The sequence below is a fragment of the Salvia miltiorrhiza genome, chromosome 1, assembly GCF_028751815.1.
Source record: "Salvia miltiorrhiza cultivar Shanhuang (shh) chromosome 1, IMPLAD_Smil_shh, whole genome shotgun sequence".
NCBI lineage: Eukaryota > Viridiplantae > Streptophyta > Magnoliopsida > Lamiales > Lamiaceae > Salvia > Salvia miltiorrhiza.
Window position 1 is genome coordinate 63,531,655 of NC_080387.1, and position 9,078 is coordinate 63,540,732.

Consider the following 9,078-nt stretch of genomic DNA (forward strand, 5'->3'; position numbering starts at 1 on the left):
CATACTTTTGGCTGAACTTGTTTGGAATGTAAACTTCTTTTATTGTGCTTTTGTTTATTAAATACGCATTTCAGACCATTTATCTCTTAAGTATGCATCCAATACTAGGTTACAAACCTAGTGGTTGCTCACTTAGTAGATAAACAATCACCCTCAGATAAGATATCATCACAGGGCACAAGTAGTAGTATCAATGTATCCAATATCAGTTTAATAACTTAAATGAGGGCATCACCAGCCACCAATAATACCAAATTTAATCACAGATTGCAAACAATGGCAGAACAGATGGATTCAGAGCCAAATGACATCACCCTCAGATAAGATATCATCACAGGGCACAAGTAGTAGTATCAATGCATCCAATATCAGTTTAATCACTTAAATGAGGGCATCACCAGCCACCAACACAATATAAACACATAACACAAACAAGTGACCAGCCACCAACACAATATAACCATAGAACAGAAACAATGGCATCACCAGCCACCAACACCCATCAAATGGCATCACCAGCCAAACCAACATGAACCAAGCGGCATCACCAGCCAAACCCACAACGAGAAAAAAACATAGGGTTTAGATATCACCTTATTAGCTCAAATCCGACAACATAGGGAAATAAACCCGTAGGGTTTGAAGACGGCGGCAGCGGCGGGCACAGAGCTCGGCCTCCACTGTCACGAACGGCTGCGGCGGCGGCTCTACATCAGGGATGAGGCCACCGGACGCCACCTACGAACAAATCGGTCTCCGGCACCATGGATTCAGTTGGAGGCGTCGGATCTACGAACGAATCGGTCTCCGGCACCAGCGATTGCGTCTCCATCACCGCCACTGATTCCGGCGCATCGGACGACACGAACGCCGCATAAGATATGACCACATCCTTCATGCAGGGGAGGCCGAATTCAACTGCGTTTTCAACCGATTCAAACTCCAAATCCCATGAACAATTGGGAGGAGAAGTAGGAGCAACATCCATTGGAAGAGAATCAGTGAAGAAGAAGATGAATCGGCGAAGCAGAATCGGCCAAGAAGAAGAAGCGGCGGAACAAATTGTAGGGTTTTTCGGATGAGAATGTTTTTTTCCCACTTTTGGGAATAAAAATCTAAAATAGTTGGATGGGGTTGGGCCGAAAAAGGCAAAAAAATTAAGGAGCCTTAATTAAGCAGCAGCCCACATGTAAGTAATTGAAAAATTGGATTAGTGATGTTAAATAAAAATGGGTGGGTCCAATTGGTAAAAAGTGTAGTAATTTTAAAAGTAAGGGAGGGTAAATGTGTCCAAAAAGCAGAGTGGGAACTTGTTTCGTGGACAAAAATTTAGAGGCAAGTAGGTACTTGTTTCGTGGACGGAGGGAGTAAATTATATTGTGATTTTTTTAAAAGAAGAAGAATTATGATTTCGCTTCACTTTCCAAAAAACTTAATATTATTAATAAATCTTTATATATTGTGAAATTTAATTATAATTATTCAATTTTAATAATTTATTAATATAAAGTTTATGAATCGTGTGCAATGTACACATTCTCTGCTAAAAAGATAATTTCTTCGTCCCAACTAAGTTGATCAATTTCGTTTCGATACTGAAATTTAAAAAATTAATGTTTTAAGTGTGTTTAATAATAAAGTGAATAAATGATTAAATATTTTTTATTTATATTTATTATATATAAAGAAATTGATCAAATAAGTTGAAACGATTAAAAAAATACTTAAGTTTTAAATAAGTTAGTTGGGAGTTAGAAAATAATGTATTTGAATTGGGGTAACTATTGATAATAGCAACACTTTAGATTCTTTGAGTCTGTCACTATAAAGCACCCATTTTTATTGAGACTGCATGAAAGGAGCTTCTGCTTGGCGAAAAGTAGTCCACAAAGCTCACCAGACTCCCTACACGTATAGCATATCTCTACCGCAAATCTCGAAATTCGGGTTTCCGATCCAACTCTAGGCGTGAACTTTTTCCTTCCCGAATCTACTTTTTCAACGATTTTTTTGCCCGTGTTCTTATTCTGTTTGAGTCCAATTTTCTTCTGCTGCCGGAGTTGTTGGAATCCAAGATTCGACTTTTTTTGAGTGAGAAATTAACGGTGTGGAGTTTGTTGCGTGGAACAGGTGAGTAAATGGAAGGTGATCCTCGAGAGGCGCTGGTGAAGGTAGTAGAGCCTGTTGAAGATGGGGGAAATGGGGAGAATTTGAAGACGAAGCTATGGGTGGAGAACAAGAAGATGTGGGTAGTGGCGGCCCCCGCCATTTTCACTCGATTTTCGACGTTTGGAATAAATGTCATCAGCCAAGCTTTTGTAGGCCACATCGGTGCTACTGAGCTTGCTGCCTATGCTCTGGTTTTTACTCTCCTTACTCGATTTGCCAATGGATTACTGGTACATTTCAAGCTATATTTTGAGCTTTATTAGCCCTCTGCAAACCCTTTTGTAGGAAAGACTAGTTCGTGTGTGTTGTTATGTCGAACTTCTCTTGATTTGCATAATCTAGGAAATGAAAAGTTCACATGAAACATTATTTTGACTTTGGAATTGGGAAAGAACTTAGGAGCTACTGGTAAATTTTATGCTCTGTGTAGCTCTATCGGTTTTGAATTTTCAGTAGGTAGCAAGAGATATATGATGTTCGAGTTGATGCTCAGTTATCAAGAATTTGTTGTTTTACAAAAGGCACCCTTTGAGCTGAATTATAGTTCCCCTTTGCTAGGGAGGGGTCAAAAGGGTGTGTGCGTGCGTGTGTATGTGTGTTTAATTGAGTGATGGAGAGTATAGAATATGGTTCATGAGGTGCAAAGAATGAGTTCAATCATCTTTTTGAACTTCTCTTTGAGCTTTGGATTCCGGATTTGCAGTTGGGGGCAGCCAACGGATTGGAAACTTTATGCGGGCAAGCTTATGGCGCGAGGCAGTACCACATGCTCGGGATATATCTCCAAAGATCGTGGATTGTTTTGTTTGTCATGACGACTGCACTAGTGCCGATCTATATTTTTGCAACCCCTATCTTGATAGCCCTAGGACAGGACGAAGTCATTGCAAAAGAGGCGGGGAAGATCGCCCTCTGGTTCATCCCTGTCATATACTCCTTCATCCTGTCATTTACCTGCCAAATGTACTTACAAGCACAGAGCAAGAACGTGATAATAACGTATTTGGCTGTGCTATCCTTAACAATCCACATATTCCTATCATGGCTTTTAGTTGTGAAGCTTGGTTATGGTGTACCTGGTGCAATGATGTCCACTATCTTGGCGTACTGGATTCCGAATATCGGCCAGCTAATTTTTGTCACTTCGGGAGGATGCACTGAAACGTGGCATGGCTTTTCGACCTTAGCCTTCAAAGATCTTTGGCCAGTGATCAAATTTTCCATGTCATCTGGTGCCATGCTCTGGTAAGGCTTTACTACTTTGTTGAGGAGCATAAACTTTGGTTCCTCGTTTATCGCATTATGTTTACCATTTAGGCATGATTTTGGATGATTAAAGCATTACCAGCCTACATGGCTTCTTTAAGCTTGTCTACAGCCATTATATGAAACCTTGAGCATTTCACATAAGGAAACCGAGGATTTTCATGGAAGTTTATTTGTTCATTATGCAGTCCTCAATTTGCATCTTTGATTTCTTTGTTTCCTCTTATGTCAGTCTCGAGCTCTGGTACAACGCCATACTAATCCTTTTGACGGGCAATTTGAAGAATGCTAAGGTTGCAGTTAATGCTCTTTCGATCTGGTATTATTCAATCTGAGCTCATGTTAATCTTCTTGACCTCAGCTGTATCATATAAATATTGCTTCATTCTTTAATTGTTGCAGTCTTAACATCAATGGTTGGGAAATGATGATATCTCTTGGTTTCTTGGCTGCAGCAAGGTATGCGACTTTTGCTTTAACAAGATTTCTATTAGGCCACAGTTTAATTGGATCATGTTCCTACTCTTTTGTCACAGCGTACGCGTCTCAAACGAGCTTGGAAAGGGGGACACCAAGGCTGCAAAGTTCAGTATTGTGAATATAGTCATAACTTCATTGACCATAGGGCTCGTGCTGTTTGTATTTTTCCTATTCTTTCGTGAACGTCTAGCTTACATATTCACGAAAGATGAAGATGTGGCTGCTGAAGTTGCTCATTTGTCGCCCCTGCTGGCATTCTCCATTCTCATGAATAGCGTCCAACCAGTTCTTTCCGGTGAGGCCGGCCTATTATCTTCTGTGATGATCCTTCACATCTTTATTGAATTGGAAATCCTCAACATTTGATGGTCTGGAACAGGTGTGGCGGTTGGGGCAGGGTGGCAGAGCATCGTGGTATACGTTAACCTAGGATGCTATTACCTGATAGGAATCCCTGTCGGGGTCGTGCTAGGCTACGTCATCAAGCTAGAAGTCAAGGTGAGTTTCCATCTCTCTCATTAATCGCGTCTTGCTCCGAATGCTAGTATGTTTTGTGTAGTTAATCTGTTTGTATGCACAGGGAGTGTGGATTGGAATGTTAATGGGCACCTTTATTCAAACTGTAATACTAATGATCATAACTAAGAGAACAGATTGGGAGAAGCAGGTACTAAGCCCTCCCATTTTACTCCCTAATTTCCTTCTCGTTCGAACAATCTGACCTCGTTTTGCAACTCTGCAGGTCTCCGCTGCACGAAAGAGACTCAACCGGTGGTTCGTGGACGATCAACCCCATGACCGGTCACCGGGTTCCAGCTGATTCCGGTCATGTATCTCATTTGCCCTAGCCCCACTTAATTTATGTTTGTTACATCAACTGTCACTACATTCCCCCGTTCCTTTTTTTGTCCCTTCATTGCTTGTCGGGGAAGTAGCTGGGTTTTGGCGAGGTTCCATCAATTTGCATCATCTTCTTTAATGACATTCAACTATTTTTGTGTGGTTTACTTTTACTCAGCCCCTCTACAATAAATTAGTAATGAATTGATGGGCTTCTGAGATCTGGTGCATTTTTGGTGGATCATAGTGTTCATCTTAAACTCGTCTAACTACATTTGTTGGTGTAATTGTTGCTAGGTATGGTATGGTCGTTGTTCTCATTATCACACATTTAACCTACACTCATTAGTCATTATTAGACTTGAATTATCAAATACTACCAATCATGCCACTGCAATTTGAATCAATAATCTCTTGGAATAGAGTCTTTAGAACCTTAGCTTTGCAGCTTGGGCTAGGCCTTCTCGACTCTTTTGTGAGATAACTTAAGATATAATTCAGTTTCTAAATTTAAATTGCACTAACAAATTCTTTTAATAAAATAGCCTTTATTTAATGTTTGTGAAGATAACATATAGAACAATAAATATAGACAAGACTATGGTATAATGTACTCCTTTCGTTTCACTTCAAGTGTCCTATTTTTTTTGGTACAATTATTTAGGAAGATGTTAATTAGATTATTAAGTGGTGTGGTGTAAAGTTAAAAAATTGATGTGGACCTCAAAGATTTCACTTTTTGAGATTAATTATTTTCATAAAGGAAAACATGACATTTAAACTTATGTAAATAATATATTAGTTAAATGTATTGGTTTAATTTAGGGTTAAAGATAAATAATATATTTATTATTGTTTTATTAAATAGATAAGTATAGTAGAAAAATGACAGCTATGGATAAAATTATTATAACCTAAATACAATAATCTGTAACATAAAGGGTGCACACTGCACAATAATATTCCACCGCAAAGAAAGGTAGAATAAGGCCAGAGGTGTCATCACCGCCGCAGCTAGAGACATTATATACTCCCTCCGTCCCGGTAATCTTGTCCCCTTTCTTTTGGGCACGGAGATTAAGGAGTGTTGAGTTAGTGTTGTAAATTGTAAGGGCCCACTTGTTTTAGAAAAAGTAAGTATGAACTAATTATCTTTGTGTTTGACTTCATTAAAATATTGACCAACTTATTTTAAATTTAACAATTTAGTTTATTTTTAAATTCAATTAAATTATAAATATAATTAAATTTTTTTTTGACTGAAATTAAATTACACTCAAACTGAATTAAAAAGTGTAACAGTTCGGCTGTCACCCTTTCTTTTCACCTGTAACTAAAAGACTTCAATACCAAACTGAATTAAAAAGTGGCGCCAATTGAAGACTTCAATACCAAAGTGAAATTAGAGAGGGAACATTTGGCTGAAAATGAAATTTTCATTCAAAACAAGGAACATTCGGCTGACAAGTATTCCCACCAAAACACAAGTTCCAACATCTATAAAATCTGCCATTCACAATGCCTATTACATTCACAATCTGAAAATTGAAGAACCTACTATAAAATCACCAAAATCACTTCAAAATCAACAATGGTGAGGCGCAACGATCTAACCACGGGAGAGAGAAACTCCATCATCCAATTTGTGCTTGAAGACAGCCACGGTGGGAAGCCAAAACGTGGCCGAATGAAGGAGGCTGCTGTCAAGTTCGGCGTTTGTCGGCGGACGGTGACTCGCCTATGGAACGCTGCCAAAAAACAGAAAAGCCAAGGTGAGCATATGCATTCTTGCAGTGGGAAAATCAACAAAACAAGGCGCAAAAGAGTTGAAATAGACTTGGAATTAATTTCAAGCATGGAGTTAAACAAAAGAGCAACTATTAGAAGGCTAGCACGTGGAATTAATTGCAGCAAGAGCACAGTTGGGCGATGGGTAAGCAAAGGTTTGATCAGGGCTCATACTAGTGCTATTAAGCCCGATTTAACAGCCCCTAATAAGTTGTTACGTCTAAAGTTTTCTCTTGAAGCAATCGAGTATGATAGAATACTCAAGGTGCTTCAATACAAGAGCATGCACAACACGGTGCATATCGATGAGAAATGGTTTTACCTAACCAAATCAAATCATCGATACTATCTCACACCAACAGAGGCTGAACCACAAAGGAGTTGCAAAAATAAAAAGTTCATCACTAAGGTCATGTTTATGTGCGCTGTATGCAGACCGCTAATTGCAGAGGATGGAACAGTTCTTTTTGATGGGAAAATAGGGATTTTCCCATTTACAGAATATGTACCAGCCAAGAGGAATAGCAAAAACAGGGAGGCTGGTACACTCGAGCAAAAGCCCATTCAATCAATCACGAAGGAAGTAATTAAGGACTGCATTATAAACAAGGTAGTTTACTCACATGAAATATGTCCTGTATGTCACTCTAGTATGATATGTATTGAATTAAGTTGTGTTTTAGATGGGTTGTCCATTAATTAGGGCTGAACTTAATGTTCAATTTGATGAACTATCTCATGTAACATTAATGAATGCTGAACTGTTATTTCAATTTAATGAATGATGAACTGTTATTTCAATTTAATGAACTAGAGCATGTAACATTAATGAATGCTGAACTGTTATTTCAATTTAATGAATGATGAACTGTTATTTCAATTTAATGAACTAGAGCATGTAACATTAATGAATGATGAACTGTTATTTCAATTTAATGAATGCTGAATCTTTATTTTAATTGTATGTTGGCAGATCATTCCTGCAATTAAGGCCAAGTGGCCACAGTTTGCTAGTAGGGTCATCTTCATTCAACAAGACAACGCAAAACCACACATTAAAGACAGTGATCCTGATTTTAGACAGGCTGCCAGCTCGGATGGCTTTGACATAAAGATTGTTCATCAACCACCGAATTCACCGGATACCAACATTAATGATCTAGGTTGGTTTAGGGCTATTCAAAGCCTACAAACTGAATCAGTTTGTACCAACATAGATACATTAGTGGAGGCAGTCAAGAGTTCATTTGATGAACTATCTCCCATAACATTAAACAATGTTTTCTTGAGCCTTCAAGGCTGTTTGACTGAAATTCTAAAGGTCAAAGGGCACAACACCTACAAAATTCCTCACATGAAGAAAGGAGCACTTATTAGACAAGGAGAGTTACCACTCAACTTACAAGTTCCCCATGATTTAGTTAAGGAGGCAATTAACTATCTCATGGAAAATGGAATAGTAAGTGGCATGGATCATCTAAGGCATTCACTTGGCATAAGTTCAATTTCTTTAGATGAAATTGAACTCCAAATGAATGGGTTAGGTATTGAAGTAGCATGACATTTTAGAGGCTGCCACATTTTGTAAAGAATAGCAGTTCATGCAGGCTGCCACATTTTAGAGGCTGCCACATTTTGTAAAGAATAGCAGTTCATGCAGGCTGCCACATTTTAGAGGCTGCCACATTTTGTAAAGAATAGCAGTTCATGCAGGCTGCCACATTTTGTAAAGCATAGCAGTTCATGTGGCTTTTTTGTAAACAAAAGGATGTAATGCAGATTGCCTCACACTTGAAATGCATTTTTAGTTTTGTAAACCTTAGACATTGTACATATGGGCACACACCAATCTATTGCACTACATATGGGCACACACCAACATATGTAAGCATAATTACAGCTACACATGGGCACACACCATCATATATAAGCATTTAGGGCACACACCAACATATGTACACCTATTAGGGGCTGTAAACCATGTTTTCTCATTGTTTTTTTGTTAATCATAGAATATTTTACTTCACACAATAATCGAGCATAATTTCATCATCTCAAACACATTATCCATCGCCCAACAACTCATTGACAAGCACATTACACATGCAAAGCCAACAAACAGAGGCTGCCAAGTGAGCCTATACAAAGCACACACACATGTAAAGCCAACAAACAGAGGCTGCCAAGTGAGCCTATACCAAGCACATATACATGAAAAGCCATACAAAACAAAGGCTGCCAAGTGAGCCTATACCAAGCACAAATACAGGGAAGACATCAAATTGGAAGGCCTCACCCAATATTCGGGAAAATAGAGCAGGCCATTCATGAAGGCCAACATCGCAGGAGAGTGCATGAACTTCCTCACAGGGGCCTCCGGACCACAATAACGAACAACCTCGTCCCAATTTTCCTCACAAAACAAGGAACCATCATCAAAATCAGAATTTTCAGGTTCAAATGAAGGGTTAATAACAAATATAGATGGATTTAAAGGCATGGGACGCCTAAACAAGGACCACCTTGGTTTCGCCG

General features: G+C 38.8%; 2 protein-coding genes across 3 annotated transcripts; both read left to right on the top strand.

The window, feature by feature from the left end:
• Positions 1–1,793: 1,793 nt before the first annotated feature.
• Positions 1,794–4,974, top strand: LOC131003359 (protein DETOXIFICATION 21-like). 2 transcript variants are annotated; one of them, XM_057929882.1, is made up of 9 exons: positions 1,794–1,911; positions 2,131–2,399; positions 2,873–3,414; positions 3,668–3,754; positions 3,838–3,894; positions 3,972–4,210; positions 4,295–4,413; positions 4,496–4,582; positions 4,658–4,974. In XM_057929882.1, exons 2-9 carry the CDS (start codon positions 2,139–2,141, stop codon positions 4,733–4,735), a joined length of 1,470 nt encoding a protein of 489 aa, XP_057785865.1. In that variant the 5' UTR covers positions 1,794–1,911; positions 2,131–2,138; the 3' UTR covers positions 4,736–4,974. The 2 variants fall into 2 exon arrangements, with proteins under 2 accessions (XP_057785865.1, XP_057785863.1); XM_057929880.1 differs by having other exon boundaries at positions 1,796–1,966.
• Positions 4,975–6,346: 1,372 nt separating this feature from the next.
• Positions 6,347–8,104, top strand: LOC131011387 (uncharacterized). Its single transcript, XM_057939197.1, has 2 exons — positions 6,347–7,153; positions 7,517–8,104. The coding sequence occupies exons 1-2, from the start codon at positions 6,347–6,349 to the stop codon at positions 8,102–8,104; spliced, it is 1,395 nt and encodes a 464-aa protein (XP_057795180.1).
• The last annotated feature ends 974 nt before the right edge of the window (positions 8,105–9,078 follow it).

Bases quoted from the DNA above. Each gene is read 5' to 3' on its own strand.
- LOC131003359 (XM_057929882.1), top strand. From the start codon at position 2,139: ATGGAAGGTGATCCTCGAGAGGCGCTGGTGAAGGTAGTAGAGCCTGTT. The intron at 3,755-3,837 runs GTATTATTCAAT...TAATTGTTGCAG, and splicing joins GTTAATGCTCTTTCGATCTG to TCTTAACATCAATGGTTGGG. The intron at 3,895-3,971 runs GTATGCGACTTT...CTTTTGTCACAG, and splicing joins GGTTTCTTGGCTGCAGCAAG to CGTACGCGTCTCAAACGAGC.
- LOC131011387 (XM_057939197.1), top strand. From the start codon at position 6,347: ATGGTGAGGCGCAACGATCTAACCACGGGAGAGAGAAACTCCATCATC. The intron at 7,154-7,516 runs GTAGTTTACTCA...GTATGTTGGCAG, and splicing joins AGGACTGCATTATAAACAAG to ATCATTCCTGCAATTAAGGC.